The sequence below is a fragment of the Conger conger genome, chromosome 2 (assembly GCF_963514075.1).
Source record: "Conger conger chromosome 2, fConCon1.1, whole genome shotgun sequence".
In the NCBI taxonomy this organism is placed as follows: domain Eukaryota; kingdom Metazoa; phylum Chordata; class Actinopteri; order Anguilliformes; family Congridae; genus Conger; species Conger conger.
Genome location: NC_083761.1, coordinates 89,046,101 through 89,061,965, shown reverse-complemented (window position 1 = coordinate 89,061,965; position 15,865 = coordinate 89,046,101). Strand labels below are relative to the sequence as shown.

The window sequence follows — 15,865 nt, the reverse complement described above, 5'->3', positions numbered from 1 at the left end:
CACAGAGCTGGCAGTTGTGTGTATGGTATATAAGCACAGAGCTCTGGCAGTTGTGTGTATGGTATATAAGCACAAAGCTGGCAGTTGTGTGTTTGGTATATAAGCACAGAGCTGGCAGTTGTGTGTTTGGTATATAAGCACAAAGCTGGCAGTTGTGTGAATGGTATATAAGCACAGAGCTGGTGTATGTCTGGAGTTTGCTTTGGCGTTTGAGTATGTACCAGGCCTCATTCCCGGCCTAGCTGCAGATTTTACATGCTGCTGTTCTCCTCTCCACCAGAGGGCGCTCTCTGCCATCGCCTGTCTGATGTCGTCTGACCTGCTGTCTCTGGACCACATGTTTGGCGTTACTCATAAGCATCTGGGGCGTCTGAGCAAAGGTCTCCCAGGGCCGGCAGCCAACAAGGCCACGAAGGTGAGCTCACCTGTGTGAGGGGTGTCCCCCCGACGTTCTCTATATGAAGCATGTCTTTGATATTTAATCTGTCAAGTTTACTTTTTTAAAGAGGCAGAACCCAAGAAGTAGAGGAATAAGAGGGTGTGTGTAGCTGAATTTTGACCTCTGACCTTTGACTCGGCTCCCCAGCTCCTGCGGCAGTTTGAGGCTCTGATGGGGGGCCAGGTGGGCGTGTCCCGGGGGGGTGTGGCAGGAGCATTGGACTCCGCCTCCAAACTCTCAGAGGGGGGTGTGTCTCTTGCTCAGGGAGGGGCTCCACACCCAAGCCCCGCCCCTAACCAGCTCGACCCCCCTGTTGCCACGGAGATGCCAGGCTGTTACCATGGTGAAGAGGAGGGTAGGGGACAGTCCTGTGTAGACTGCCACACCCACACGGATGCACGGCAGCCATCTTTGTTCAGTGGCATGGAGCTTCTAAGACCCAAGTCTGTCTGTGCCAAAGCCCCGCCCACTCAGATGGACCGGGAGGCCCCGCCCACTCTGACGGACAGGGAGGCCCCGCCCACTCTGACGGACAGGGAGGCCCCGCCCACTCTGATGAACAAGGAGGCCCCACCCACTCTGACAGACAGGGAGGCCCCGCCCACTCTGACAGACAGGAAGGCCCCGCCCACTCTTACGGACCGGGAGGCCACGCCCGCTCTTACGGACAGGGAGGCCACACCCACTCTGACGGACCGGGAGGCCCCGCCCACTCTGATGGACCGGGAGGCCCCGCCCACTCTGATGGAGAGGGGCGTGGCCATGGAAAGCAACTCAGACACGGACACCACCAGAGAGACACGCCCATCCCAGGCTCCACCCCGCTCCGCCTTCTCCTTTCTCAATGTATAACCTCTGCTGATTGGTCAGTGCAGGTTTCTGCTCTGCTGATTGGTCCGTGCATGTTCCTGCTCTGCTGATTGGTCAGTGCATGTTCCTGCTCTGCTGATTGGTCAGTGCATGGTCCTGCTCTGCTGATTGGTCAGTGCAGGTTCCTGCTCTGCTGATTGGTCAATGCAGGTTCCTGTAGGGTTTTATGTAGCAGTCGGGCTCCCAGAGAAAGCATCTAGGAATTCATCCTCACGTGAGCGTATGGTCATTTCCTAAAATACAGATGAGTTATAAAATGCCCGTACACATAAGTAAATGGGATATAGGGATATAGAGAGCGAGAGAGAAAGAAAGAGAGAGAAAGGGACGGAGGGATAGAAAAAGGAAGACAACTCTGCAGATCTCCATTACAGCCCCTTTCTGGTGTTTGTAATTCCACATGTGGTCCAGCAGATGGTGCTGTTGCACTCAGAGCATTCTGGCGAGTAGCAGGATGGGTATTTATATAGTCAGCTGCTATTGGGGGCAGATATGTGCTGGACTTCGATGCCTTAGTGACCCTAGGGCCTTCCACATCTCTTCCTGTATTAATGAAGCCACTTGGACAAAGACTGCTGGTCCAGGTTAGTGTTGAAAGGATAGTGTTAGGATATAAATGCCCTGCTCTTACTCCGACATGCTGTGTGAACACCGTCTCGTCTCGTTTAGAAGCTGATGGGGCTTCCTCTTTATGCACTGACAGGTCTTCCACTCTGACCGCGCGCTGGGCAGCTGTCTCTCTGGAATCTGAAGACACTGCGTCATGAAATGTTTTCCCTTGTTGTTTTATTATTTCTATCTTTATTGTATTGTTACTGGGGGAAAAAAGCCATTTATAAATAGTTCTCAAAAGACCTGATGATTCAGGATAATGATTATTTCTATAACCTTATTAAATTATTTGCCAAATTTTGTGTTTGTGGCTGAATAAGTGATCTGGAACAAAATGTGTGAGTTTCTATAAACAAGTCTTTCATTTAGGTGTAATAAAACCTGGCCATGTGCACCACATCACCTGGTTTTGGAAAACCAGAGGAGTAAAAATACATGGCCTTCAGCAAGAGCTGGCAAACACACACACACACTCTCACACAGTCACACACACACTCTCACGCACACACACACTCTCACACAGTCACACACACACTCTCACACACACACACATACACTACACTCTCACACAGTCACACACACACTCTCACACACACTCACTCACACACACACACACACACTCACACACTCACTCACACACACACACACACACACACACACACACACTCTCACACACACACACACACTCACACACACACACATACACTACACTCTGTCACACTCTCACACACACACACACACACACACACACACACACACACACACACTCACACACACACATACACTACACTCTGACACACTCTCACACACACTCACTCACACACACACACACACTCTCACACACACACACACACACTACACTCTGACACACTCTCACACACACACACACACACACACTCACACACACACATACACTACACTCTGACACACTCACACTCTCACACACACACACACACATACACTACACTCACACACACACACACACACACACACACTCACACACACACATGCGACATACATTCAACCCTCCAGTTCAGGTGCTGGTCATGAGCACAGCACTACTTAAAATAGAAGGGCCTCCAGGCTTTAAAAAGGAAATGACCAGATTGACCAAAACAAGCAAATGCTTTCAGTGGTGGCAGTCTGCCAAGTTTATTCGATAACAGTTAGCGCTAATACATTACTATGTGTTTGTTCAGTGTGCTTTGTTAGGGTTGGAGTGAAAACCTACAGGACAGTAGGACTCCAGGAGCAGGGCAGCCCTACTGCAGTACTTTTACTCAGCCTGCAGTGTTCAGTGTTCATACACAGACAGACAGATCATATTGGTTTGTGGTATATCACACAGGTATGTATCATATTGGTTTGTGGTATATCACACAGGTATGTATCATATTGGTTTGTGGTAAATCATATAGGTACAGTGGGAGCAATAATTATTTGATCCCTTGCTGATTTTGTAGGTTTGCCCACTTACAAAGAATGGAACTGTAGAATTTTAATCATAGGTACATTTTAACATTGAGAGACAGAATATCACAAAATAATCCACAATAACAACATCATATACATTTTATTAATTTATTATCGTATTTTTACATGAAATAAGTATTTCATCCTCTACCAATCAGCAATAATTCTGGCTCCCACAGACCAGTTAGTTTTCCATTAAGAAGCGCTCCAAATCTCAACTCATTACCCAAAACACCTGTGTCAACTCGTTACATCGTTATGTAGCGGTATAAAAGACACCTGTCCACACAATCAATCAGATTCCAATGTTTCCACCATGGGCAAGACAAAGGAGCTGTCTAAGGACATCAGGGACAAAATTGTAGACCTGCACAAGGCTGGGATGGGCTACAAGAAAATAAGCAAGCAGCTTGGTGAGAAGTTAACAACTGTTGGAGCAATTATTAGAAAATGGAAGAAACACAAAGTCACCGCCAATCTCCCTCGGTCTGGGGCTCCATGCAAGATCTCGCCTTGTGGGATATCAATGATCATGAGAAAGGTCAGGGATCAACCCAGTACTACACAGGAGGAGCTTGTTAATGACCTGAAGGCAATTGGGACCACAGTCACGAAGAGAACCATCAGTAACACACTACACCGTGAAGGATTAAAATCCTGCTGCGCACGCAAGGTTCCTCTGCTGAAGAAGGCACATGTACAGGCCCGTCTGAAGTTTGCCAAACTTGGATGATCCAGAGGAGGCTTGGGAGAAGGTGATGTGGTCAGATGAGACCAAAATAGAGCTATTTGGCATCAACTCGACTCGCCGTGTTTGGGGGAAGAGAAATGCTGAGTACAACCCCAAGAACACCATCCCGACTGTGAAGCATGGAGGTGGAAACCTTATGCTTTGGGGTTGTTTCTCAGCTAAGGGGACAGGACGACTTCACCGTATCGAGGGGAGGATGAATGGGGCCATGTACCAGGAAATTATGAGCGACAACCTCCTTCCCTCAGTGAGAGCACTGAAAATGGGTCGTGGATGGATCTTCCAACATGACAATGACCCAAAACATACGGCCAAGGCAACAAAGGAGTGGCTCAAAAAGAAGCATATGGCCTAGCCAGTCTCCAGACCTAAATCCCATCGAAAATCTGTGGAGGGAGCTGAAGCTTCGAGTTGCCAAGCGACAGCCTCGGAACCTTAAGGATTTGGAGAGGATCTGCAAAGAGGAGTGGACCAAAATCCCTCCCAAGATCTGGTGAAAAACTACAACAAACATCTGACCTCTGTGCTTGCCAACAAAGGTTTCTCCAAGTTCTAAGTCCTATTGTTCTATGGATCAAATACTTATTTCATGTGAAAATATATTAAATTTATAAACTTAATATGTTGTTATTTTGGATTATTTTGTGATATTCTGTCTCTCAATGTTAAAATGTACCTATGATTAAAATTCTACACGGTTCCATTCTTTGTAAGTGGGCAAACCTACAAAATCAGCAAGGGATCAAATAATTATTGCTCCCACTGTATGTATCATATTGGTTTGTGCTAAATCACACAGGTATATCTCATTGGTTTTTGTGTGTGTGTGGTGAACCGACTGCAGTGCATGGACATACATAGTTTTAGAAACTTGAAAAGGGTAAAAAAAAAACAACTACACAATAAATTTAAAAAACCAAGACTTTAATATTCAAATGCAAGTGGTGAATTAAAAAAAAAAAAAAAAAACCTGCAACTGAGACTGAATGTACAATTCCGCAAACAGGATGGTAACGTTAGTCGTGTTTTGAGCTTTTTTTCATCTTTGCAACTGTTGGGACCACAGTGTCCGGACAGCCCAGGAGGAGGCAGGGCCAGGCCCCTCCCTGAGAGGTCAGAGGTCATCTCTTTAGGGGTGGAGGCCCAGGTCAGAGTTCAGGGTTGAGATTGCTGCATTAAGTGAGCAAAGCTGGGCCGTATGGCAAATGGACATTGTTTACATCAGAGCACGTATTCTTCCAAACCCCGAATCGCACTGCACGCACACATGCGCGCACACACACACACTCGCACTCACGTGTATATTACAGAGGCTGGCATGCCCATGTTCTGGGAGAGAAAAACTGGATTTTTGTGGACTCTGCTTCACGCCCCAGAGCTCCACTGTGACATCAAATGTCGGCCAACCACCGCATCGATCAGGAATACTCCAATCTGAGTCCTGGGAGCCAGTCACACCGCTGGGCTTCACTTCAGCTTCTGATCGTTCACAGTAGTAATATCACTCATTATCGCTCACTCAGATTAAACCAGATTAAACCAGATTAAACCGGCGCCTAATCGGTGTGACTGGCCCCAAGAGCCAGATTTCAGTGTCCCTGCCACAGGCTGCATTGCAGGGGTCATCAACTCTGGCCCTCCAATCCAAATCCAGCCCTGGTTTTCTTTTCTCCCGGGTAATTAGTGCTACTGATTGGTCAGACTGTCGTCACACCTGACTCCCGGGTAAAGGGAGGGTGAACACACCTTACTCCCAGGTAAAGGGAGGGTGAACACACCTGACTCCCAGGTAAAGGGAGGGTGAACACACCTGACTCCCAGGTAAAGGGAGGGTGATCACACCTGACTCCCAGGTAAAGGGAGGGTGAACACACCTGACTCCCAGGTAAAGGGAGGGTGAACACACCTGACTCCCAGGTAAAGGGAGGGTGATCACACAGGACTCCCAGGTAAAGGGAGGGTGAACACACCTGACACCCAGGTAAAGGGAGGGTGAACACACCTGACTCCCAGGTAAAGGGAGGGTGAACACACCTGACTCCCAGGTAAAGGGAGGGTGATCACACAGGACTCCCAGGTAAAGGGAGGGTGAACACACCCTCGAGGGCCTGATGATCCCTCTGTAGAGTATTGCAGGGCGACTGAAACATCCCAATTCATGGATTCAGGACCGCAACACGTGAATGGGTTTCACACACAGGGGTGCTTGTGCTCTTTCTGTTTGTTTTAGCACCTGTTGCACTGCTGCCTGAATCACCATGTCCCACTGAGGGTCAGAGGAGAGAGAGTGCCCCCTGCTGGTTAAAGTGCCACATGTACAGTGCAGAGGTGCTCCAGTTTGCAGCAGGGCTCCCTGGTCACTCCAGCTCCCTCTATAGGGCCGAGGAGAAGACACTCAAAACGGCCGCCTCTGCTGGGCACTAACACAGAAATATCGAGGCTATTTCAGTCAGCTGTGCACGCAACCAGAGTCTTCATTTAATATAAACACATCTGTGAGGGATGGATACCTCTTCCTCATGCCCAAATCCTCTCCCATTGGTCAAGTCATGCCAAAATCCTCTCCCATTGGCCAAGTGATGCCCAGATCATCTCCCATTGGCTGAGTTATGCCCAGATCCTTTCCCATTGGGCAAGTTATGCCCAGATCCTCTCCCATTGGCAGAGTTATGCCCCGATCCTCTCCTATTGGGTGAAGGATGACCAGATCATCTCCCATTGACCAAATTATGAACGCATCATCTCCCATTGGCCAAGTTTAGCCCAGATTCTCTCCTTTTGGCCAAGTAATGCCCAGATCCTCTCCCATTGGCTGAGAGATGCCCAGATCCTCTCCCATTGGCTGAGTGCTGCCATAAGGGCACTTGCCTTTGTTTCTGAACTCTCTCACCCTCTCAATCAAACAAAAATGTTTTCAAACATATTTACAGACAGCAGGTAAAACTGAGCTGGACAAACAGAATTATAACAATTTAAATAAGTCGGGGCTGAACATGTTTGGATATTAATTATTGCAAACACAGAGCCCACCCGACAGTTTTGATTTACAGAATTAGCACCCAACGAGAGATCACCCTGCCACAGATTTACACCCCAATCCCCCCCCACCCCCACCCCCCCCCCCCCGACTGACAGATGAACCCAGAACGCTGAAAGTGAAGATGGCTGCACAGGAAGTCCCCGTGACGGGCACAGGAAGCTGTGGAGAGGCCGAGGGGGCAGGGTCATGTGACAGGGGCAGGGCCACGCGTCTGCAGGCTGCTGAAGTGCGCCTCCCGCAGCATGCGGTTGATCTGGTGGTAGGAGGGGCCCAGGCTGGCCTGGCCAATGGGAACGCCCGACTCCTCTGGGAAAGGGGCAGGGTTAGTGGGGCTCCACCCTCCACCCTCTGCACCCTGAACACCGCTGCCCCCTGGTGGCCGCTCGGGGCTACTGACTCCACTGCTGTCACTGCTGGAGGACTGGGGAGAGGGGGAGAGAGGGAGAGGGGGAGAGGGAGAGAGGGAGAGAGGGGGAGAGAGGGAGAGGGGGAGAGGGGGAGAGGGGGAGCGGGGGAGAGAGGGAGAGAGGGTTGGAAAATGTTAATTCTGAAAATGTTTTTACTGAACCTTTATCAGGCTTATTTACATTATATTTACATGTATGCATAGAGTAAACTTAACATGCATCTGACAAGCGCTCATCCCAAAATCCTGTTACCTGTGATATCTTCTTTAGCAGACAAGGCAGACCAATGGGGATCAGAACCCCAGAGTCTGGGGATCAGAACCTCAGACTTTGGCCATCAGAACCTCAGAGTTTGGCCATCAGAACCCCAGAGTCTGGGGATCAGAACCCCAGACTTTGGCTACATGGCACACTCACCTCAGAGTCCCAGACATCCCTGCCTAGCTCAGGATCTTGGGCCTGGCCTCCACCTGACCTCTTGGCTGAGGGCGAGACCTGTCCATCTTCACTGCCACAGCTCAGCCGGCGTTTCCTATTGGCAAGAGGGGGGCAGTGGGCGTGGTCACAATGTGTCTGTCTGTCCGTGTGTCCATCTGTCTTCCTTTTCCTTCTGTTCAGTTATGAAACTCGGCGCCGGCTCAAGCCCAGCTACTGTAACGGACTGAGTCACTGGAAACCGGGAAGCTATTTTTACTTGCACGGTTAATCCCACGTCACTAAGCTCACCCACAAACACGCATCGCCTTCGCACCGCGGCGCACACGGCGACACAGCCACCAGAACACATCTCCACTCGCGGCACTCACCTTAACGCAGCCAGTTATGGCAGCGACTCCTTTAAGTGTGCATTGACAGGATCTGCATTTTCTAGAGCTAAAACTAAGACCTAATTAGAAGCACACAATACATTCAAACAAATATATTTTAATATGCAGTGACAGTGTACAAAACCACGCATAGCAAACCGGCCCATACGTGCTCAGTGACCGTGAAACCATAGCGTCTGTTCGGTGCCACTTCGACATGCAGACTCACAAGAAGCCGTAACATTACTGTTGGCTAAACATACAAACGTGAGATGAAGATAATCTGATGGTGTGGCTGATTTCATGTACTGTACCAACCTAATTCTCTGACAGTGCCGTTGTCTAACCGAGGTATCTAGCCTAAATAACGGCATATAAGAGAAGAGCTCTCTGGATAGCGATCTGACCAGAAGATCAGAAACACGTATCCGAGCAGTAGAGTAGTTGTACTGTACCGTCTTAATATAAACAGCTGCCAGAAATCATTAAAAAAGAAACTGGCATTCCTCAGCTAGCAAACTGCACTGTAACTACCTGTATCTTTAGCGATATCTCACATTACCCACCCAAGAGAAACCAAAATAGCCCACCTGCTTTCCGTTAACATCTGAAGAACCGGCGAGTGAACGTTGCCGTTTAAAGTTACAGTCGCTCAGCTGTCAAAAGCTGTCTTTCCTGTGAGGCGGTGCTTTCTGAACCTCCGGGCGAAATCTATCCGACTTCACCGTTACTCCCACATCTACGAAGCACATGTACAGATCCCAACACACCATAACACAGGGCTAATGAAATAAATTAAGCAGCTTTGCCAGGTCATCTCACATACTTAGAAAAACGGAACCTGATGCCATGCTAAATCAAGCTTATGCTTGTAACGTTACAGTGCCACGGCTCGGCTAACCAGTTAGCCAATGTTAGCTAGTTAGCTTAGTAACTATTATAGCTAGCTACCTACTGTAAAAGGACACGGACTAGCGTGACATGACAGCATAAATAACATAAAGCCCAGTAATCATGAGGGAACCCGATATGATCCCCAGTTCCGTCCGGTTGCAAATAAAATGCATAAACCACCTTACAACCTGATATTTTACAGCAGACAGTTAATGCTACATTAGCACACTAGTCTCAACTGGAACAGGTGGTAGCCTATCGATAACCAATAGGCTGACTTCGTTAGCTAACTTTATTAGTCATCCATTATAATCATTTTAAAATTACAATCAGGTACGAGGAAAAACAGCCTATCTGGCCGTTCTGTATATCTACAGCCAAATTAAGACTAACAATACTAGTCTAAGTGGAAACCTGATAACTAGACTATGTCCATAAAATAAGTTAGGCTGTTCACCCTTATCTGGCTGTAGGGTTCACAAATTGTAGCTAGTACAAAAACTGATGTAACCACAGTTGTAAGTTAACGTTGCTTCTAGCCATCTTATCCATCTCCCTTAACTCGATTTTGCGTATAATTTTAACTGGCACTAACCACATAATCTTTTAGAATTCACAACAGTACTCGGTCATGGAAATACGCCCTTTTCAATGTTCGCAACGGGGTTCGTGTGTGTTTGGTGTCTTTCCCAAACCCCATCGACACATCGCCGTTCCCAGCAGCGCCTGCGCAATCACGCAGCACGAACTGCTAACAGGCGCGATACAGACACCTAAATTACTAAATTTGTAGGCGCTGGATGACCCGTACGAAATGGGAGTCGCGTATACACTACCTAGTAAAAATACACATTGCTCATAAATTCTATGCGATTTAATTTAATATAGACATTATTTATTCAGGGCCGCCAGGCATGTGTGTTTGCCACCTCTCGGGCCTTTGTGTTAAGATTACTTTCTTGGAAAGATAGCTAATCCGCACATGGTTTGTAGTTTGTGCAGCACTGCCGTTTGTTTATGATTACGTAATTATCTAAGACAGATTATCTATCAGAAGATGTGCGTCGAGTCATCGTAAAACCAGAAGTGAACATACTGTTGATTGTCTTTTAGCGAGATGAACTGGCACTAACCTTACAGGAGTGGATTCACTGCATAGGACAATTTACAGGGCGGCAGTGCTCTCCGGCTGCATGTAGTTGTGTAATTATTTAATAAACTTGGGCGCGACGCCCAGACTTTTCACCCAGTAACTATTCAAGTGACTGGCAGAACTTATGAATCCAGGTGGGTATAATATGTGCAGGTGCATTGCTGCAATAAGGTGAAGTGTTGTATAAGTGCTCGTTTTAATTAATTAAACTGCACAGTGCTGGTAGTGCTGCATTCTTCCTGGGCCTTTAGTCTGCATATAGACGATATGTTTTTATCATCGTTTACATTGGCTGCTATTGTTAGTCTATTTTTTAAAGACAATGGTTCACCAGAAGCAAAATGATGTAATTCTGTTTTATAGAGTTATATAGCTGATAGCTAGTTTAATTGTTTAAAATTGTGAATGTAACCACATTTTAAGTGAGAAATGATTTGTGTTTGGGAGTAATTTTAAGGGAATACAATTAAATGAGATTGCAAAATAGGCCTTGTGCCTGTAGTCAGCCTGTAGTCATGTGTCCTTGTCTCGTTTGATTCTCAGATGAGCGGTCAGAGAAGGGAGCGGAAACGTGCCCGTTCTGCGGCCGGTCCTTCAAGAGGCTGAAAACGCACCTGGCTCGCTGCAAGATGGCACCCGTTACCAAGGATACCAAACTCTCCCGGGCCTCAGAGCAGCAGGGGCTCAGTGCTGCAGCCCCGGGGCGGGGCTCGGCCGCCAAGAAGAACAAAAAGCTGGCAGCCAATCAGGGGGTGCATGGGGGCAGGACCCCAGCAGACCTGGGGGAGGGGGGCGCCAAGGTGCGCCAAAACAACAAGAAGAGCCCCCCCAAGGGGCAGGGCGTCTCCCCTGGCGACGGCGTGAAGGTGAACGCCCACACGGACCGAGGAGCCGCGCCCGTCCTACCCAAACCGGCGGGACAGAGACCCGGTCCCATTGCCACGGCTACGGGAGGCCACACGTCCGACAGGGAGATCACCAAGCGACCGCTGAAACTAAAGCTTCCCGAATCGAAGTTAGTGCCATTCTCAGAGTCTCCTAGAGGGGGCGCCATGGCCAGAATGCAGGGGGCGGAGAGCGCCCTCAAGAGGCCGCCGCGGGCCAGGACCCTGTATGTACCGGGTGATCACGATCAGCTGCCTGGACCAATGGGGAGTGTCCCCAGCGACAGCCGGGGGTGCACCCAGACCAGCGTGTGGGAGCACACTGCAGAGGGGCCCTCCTGCAAGAGCCCCACCCCCACCCCCAAGACCAGCGTGTGGGAGCACACTGCAGAGGGGCCCCCCTGCAAGAGCCCCAGCCCCACCCCCAAGACCAGCGTGTGGGAGCACACTGCAGAGGGGCCCTCCTGCAAGAGCCCCACCCCCACCCCCAAGACCAGCGTGTGGGAGCACACTGCAGAGGGGCCCCCCTGCAAGAGCCCCACCCCCACCCCCAAGACCAGCGTGTGGGAGCACACTGCAGAGGGGCCCCCCTGCAAGAGCCCCACCCCCGAAAGAGAGACCAGCAGGCTGATGACCTTAACCTCCACTCAGGGCAGAGAGACCAGCAGGCTCTCCCAGCTCATAACCAGTGTCGGCAGAGAGACCACCAAGCTACCGACACTGGTCACTGACGGAGAAAGAGAAACCACCTGGCTGTCCACCTTAACCTCTGCTCAGGACAGAGAGACCGCCAGTATGCCCATGTTGTCCTCCACAGAGGACAGAGAGACCGCCAGGCTGGCTGTTGGCAGTAGATCTCTGGCAGGGGGCCACACCCCCCCATCGGAGCCCCACCCCTCCCCCCTGAGGAGTGCAGATTGGGGGGTGGGCAGAGGGCCCGCCCGCCCCCTTGGGCTGGAGGCTGTGACGGAGCTCGCAGTAGCCTATCAGGGGATAGGCCTCTCCATGGTAACACTGCGCCCCCGCCCCCACCCGGAGCGCGTGCAGAACGAGGCCCTGCCCACCCGGCTCCCAGCACCACAAAGTCCAGGTACAGAGCCTGCAGTTGTCGGCATGTTGCCAAGGTTACGGCGAGCGGGCTGTTCCTGTCTTAGACCTGGAGGGGGGAATTCTGAACCTGCATAACCCTTTAAGGTGTGAGGTCAAACATGCTGTATTTAATTAATAATAATAATAATAATAATAATATTTTATTTAGCTGACGCTTTTATCCAAAGCGACTTTCAGTTGCTTAGACTAAGCAGGGGACAATCCCCCTGGAGCAATGTGGGGTTCAGGGCCCTGCTCAAGGGCCCAACAGCTGCACTGAGCTTATTGTGGCTACACTGGGGATTGAACCACCAAACAATTGACTAGCTAATAGTTTAAAATAAATGCTCTTTCACCACTAATAGACAGAACTCCCAATGTCCCATTTGTTTCCAAGTAGCTGCATGAACGGCCTGAGCAAGTGGCAGAGGGGTCAGGCACAGCGGTGTTATGAACAGCTCAATGAAAACGGCGTGAAATGCAAACTCTGTAAAGTTGAGATTACATACAGTGCTGGTAGTACTGGTCCCATGTTAAACCACCTTAAATGTATTCACCATGTCAGTGCTACAGAATCTCATGAGCTCTGCTTACCTCGGACTGTGAGGGGACAAGGGACAAACTGAACGAATTGTGTCACTAATTAGCGAAATGGTTGCACTTGATTTGCAGCCAGTTTCAATCATTGATGATATCAGCGAGACTGATGCATTATGGGAGCTTCAACAGTGATGGCAGATAGTTCACCCCAGTGCTTTTGGGCCTGCCAAACCAATACAGCCAGCTTACTGACAACACTGTGTGTGTTTGTGATGGTGCATGCATATATGTGTGTGTGTGTGTGTGTGTGTGTGTGTGTTTGCAGGTTCTCTAACAGACCGTGTGCTGATGGAGGTGAGGTTGGCGGAGCTCCCTGATTGGTTGGCCTCTCGACCCCTCCTGAGCCCCAGAGCGGCAGCTACTGCTGTACAGAGAGGTGAGCTTCACTCCCTAATCACATGACCCAGGAAGCCCACTCCTCTCTAATCACATGACCCAGGAAGCCCACTCCTCCCTAATCACATGACCCAGGACGCCCACTCCTCCCTAATCACATGACCCAGGAAGCCCACTCCTCCCTAATCACATGACCCAGGAAGCCCACTCCTCCCTAATCACATGACCCAGGAAGCCCACTCCTCCCTAATCACATGACCCAGGAAGCCCACTCCTCCCTAATCACATGACCCAGGAAGCCCACTCCTCCCTAATCACATGACCCAGGAAGCCCACTCCTCTCTAATCACATGACCCAGGAAGCCCACTCCTCCCTAATCACATGACCCAGGAAGCCCACTCCTCCCTAATCACATGACCCAGGAAGCCCACTCCTCCCTAATCACATGACCCAGGAAGCCCACTCCTCCCTAATCACATGACCCAGGAAGCCCACTCCTCTCTAATCACATGAGCCAGCAGTGATACACTCCCAGTACAGATGCTCTAACACACTGGTGTGTGCTGCTGCCCCTGCAGGCTGGAGGAGGTACTACAGGAAGTACATAGATGTACGGAGGGGCGGAGTCGGGGGTGTGGCCATGCTCCTGGCTGGCTACTGTGTCCTGAGCTACATGTGGAGTTACCCCCACCTCAGTGAGTCTGACCTCTGACCCTTGACCCTTAAGGCCAGTCTGTAGTTAGGCATATGTCACAACATTGCACTATCGTTTGAGATTGATTTTGAATGCTGTCGCTCATATAAAGTCTAAACACAAAAACGCATCACCTTAAGTGGAGTCATTTGCGAGCTCAAGACATGAAAGCTAGTTGATAAAGTTGCCAAGACAACTGAGCCAGTGATGGGGTCAAAGATCATTTCAATTTCTGTCTCAGCAATGGGCATAACGGTGATTGCACTTTGTTGTACGTCGCTCTGGATAAGAGCGTCTGCTAAATGCCAAGTAATGTAATGTAATGATTGTGATGGCGTCAAACCGTAAACTAAAAGTCACTGTATAAACTAAAACTGTATGAACCTGAAGTCCTTGCGACCGACCATACATCCATACATCGCCAAACTATAAACCATATAAACCAGCCTTAAGGCCTCTTCTGCAGTACTGTAGCCTGCTCGTTACCTGGGCTGATGGTGGGGATTATGGTGTCATGTTTCTGTTGATGTTTGAGTGATGTAACATCCTCATCTCTCTGCACAGAACGTGATCGCTGGAGGAGGTACCACTAGCCCCCGAGGAGGAAGTGCAACCTGACTGCAATTATGAACGTGTCTATGATCAGTTATGAATGTGTCTGATCAGTTATGAACGTGTCTATGATCAGTTATGAACGTGTCTGATCAGTTACGCACGTTTCTATGATCAGTTATAAACGTCTGATCAGTTATGAACGTGTCTCTGATCAGTTATGAACGTGTCTGATCAGTTATGAATGTGTCTGATCAGTTATGAACATGTCTATGATCAGATATGAATGTATTTATGATCAACACATTCTACCTGCGTTATGAATGTGTGCATATGGATTCTATCAGCTGATTGGCTGAATGGTCTCTGTGTTGTGCCAAACATATTACCTGATGTGGTGCCTTGTATTTATTGGGGGAATATTGTACTACAAGCAGTAATCCACAGTAACAACACACCATTACTGACTGCCTCTGAGCAATCGGTCATGTGGGTGTGTGTGTGCGTGTGTGTGTGTGTGTGTGTGTGCGTGTGCGTGTAGAAGGGGAAAGAGACTCTTAACATGTTGTAATGCCGTGAAATGAACCTCCTGTTTGGATGGCCTTGTGCTATTAGAGGGCTTTTTTAAACATTCACATTCAGCAACAGTGCTGGGCTGTAATTGACTTGAAAGCAGCAATGATTCGCTGTCCTGGCTACAGGAAGAAAGCAGCAATGATTCGCTGTCCTGGCTACAGGAAGAAAGCAGCACTCTGATTCGCTGTCCTGGCTGGCATAACACTGCTTTAAGGGAAGGCCTTGTGATTGGATGCAATAGCTACAGCTCAGTCAGCCCAGCAGGGGGCGCCTGTGAGCCATGGTGACTCCAGACCTCTTTGCAGATTTTTTGTATGATGTAACCATGTTTGGGATAACTGACACCATAAAGGCAATAAATAAGAAATCATGCCCCACAGCTTTCAATCGTCTTTAATGATATGACACACTATAGCCTAGGTTTGGCATCAGTGACTTTATATTTTTCCTGTTAGACCAACGTGGGCCGGTAAGAGGGTTTCAGGATTAATTCTGGATTTATTAAGCTCCATGTTGGGAATATAGTGTATGACCCTTCAAAGTTCTCACACACCAAATCTTGCACGCAACACATTCCATTAATTTTCTATTGAGAGGTTGCGGTGCGTGAAGTTCGCAGTCCACTGAGTGCCGTGTACGTTTGGCGGTTCTGTATTTACATATCGTGATCTGCCCATGCAAATCAACT

At 49.1% G+C, this 15,865-nt stretch overlaps 3 protein-coding genes and 1 long non-coding RNA gene across 8 annotated transcripts in view; 2 read left to right on the top strand and 2 right to left on the bottom strand.

The window, feature by feature from the left end:
• The window catches only part of tepsin (TEPSIN adaptor related protein complex 4 accessory protein), a 16,178-nt gene extending 13,960 nt beyond the window's left edge, over positions 1–2,218 (top strand). Inside the window, exons 12-13 of the mRNA XM_061233087.1 lie at positions 281–415; positions 587–2,218. Coding sequence (XP_061089071.1) covers positions 281–415; positions 587–1,291 — 840 coding nt within the window. The 3' untranslated portion in view covers positions 1,292–2,218. The remainder of the gene's footprint in view (positions 1–280; positions 416–586) is intronic.
• Positions 2,219–3,488: 1,270 nt separating this feature from the next.
• LOC133121939 (uncharacterized) lies at positions 3,489–7,231 on the bottom strand. Its single transcript, XR_009708057.1, has 2 exons — positions 5,924–7,231; positions 3,489–5,891 (listed from the first exon to the last, which is right to left on the bottom strand). It is a non-coding gene; the product is annotated as an uncharacterized LOC133121939 (long non-coding RNA).
• A 44-nt stretch (positions 7,232–7,275) lies between these two features.
• Positions 7,276–10,035, bottom strand: si:dkey-21c1.1 (uncharacterized protein LOC100150256 homolog). 3 transcript variants are annotated; one of them, XM_061222306.1, is made up of 4 exons: positions 9,888–10,035; positions 8,989–9,137; positions 8,010–8,124; positions 7,276–7,606 (listed from the first exon to the last, which is right to left on the bottom strand). In XM_061222306.1, the coding sequence occupies exons 2-4, from the start codon at positions 9,003–9,005 to the stop codon at positions 7,370–7,372; spliced, it is 369 nt and encodes a 122-aa protein (XP_061078290.1). In that variant the 5' UTR covers positions 9,006–9,137; positions 9,888–10,035; the 3' UTR covers positions 7,276–7,369. The 3 variants fall into 3 exon arrangements, with proteins under 3 accessions (XP_061078290.1, XP_061078308.1, XP_061078300.1); XM_061222324.1 differs by lacking the exon at positions 8,989–9,137 and having other exon boundaries at positions 9,888–10,028; XM_061222316.1 differs by having other exon boundaries at positions 8,989–10,025.
• Positions 10,036–10,096: 61 nt separating this feature from the next.
• On the top strand, positions 10,097–15,556 carry si:dkey-21c1.4 (mucin-2). Of its 3 annotated transcripts, none has more exons than XM_061222277.1 (5): positions 10,097–10,579; positions 10,989–12,419; positions 13,284–13,394; positions 13,934–14,050; positions 14,614–15,556. In XM_061222277.1, exons 1-5 carry the CDS (start codon positions 10,570–10,572, stop codon positions 14,640–14,642), a joined length of 1,698 nt encoding a protein of 565 aa, XP_061078261.1. In that variant the 5' UTR covers positions 10,097–10,569; the 3' UTR covers positions 14,643–15,556. The 3 variants fall into 3 exon arrangements, with proteins under 3 accessions (XP_061078261.1, XP_061078270.1, XP_061078278.1); XM_061222286.1 differs by lacking the exon at positions 10,097–10,579 and adding an exon at positions 10,586–10,616; XM_061222294.1 differs by lacking the exon at positions 10,097–10,579 and adding an exon at positions 10,673–10,791.
• The last annotated feature ends 309 nt before the right edge of the window (positions 15,557–15,865 follow it).

Bases quoted from the DNA above. Each gene is read 5' to 3' on its own strand.
- si:dkey-21c1.1 (XM_061222306.1), bottom strand. The intron at 7,607-8,009 runs GTGAGTGTGCCA...CCCTCTCCCCAG, and splicing joins GGGATGTCTGGGACTCTGAG to TCCTCCAGCAGTGACAGCAG.
- si:dkey-21c1.4 (XM_061222277.1), top strand. The intron at 12,420-13,283 runs GTACAGAGCCTG...GTGTGTTTGCAG, and splicing joins CCCAGCACCACAAAGTCCAG to GTTCTCTAACAGACCGTGTG. The intron at 14,051-14,613 runs GTGAGTCTGACC...CTCTCTGCACAG, and splicing joins GTGGAGTTACCCCCACCTCA to AACGTGATCGCTGGAGGAGG.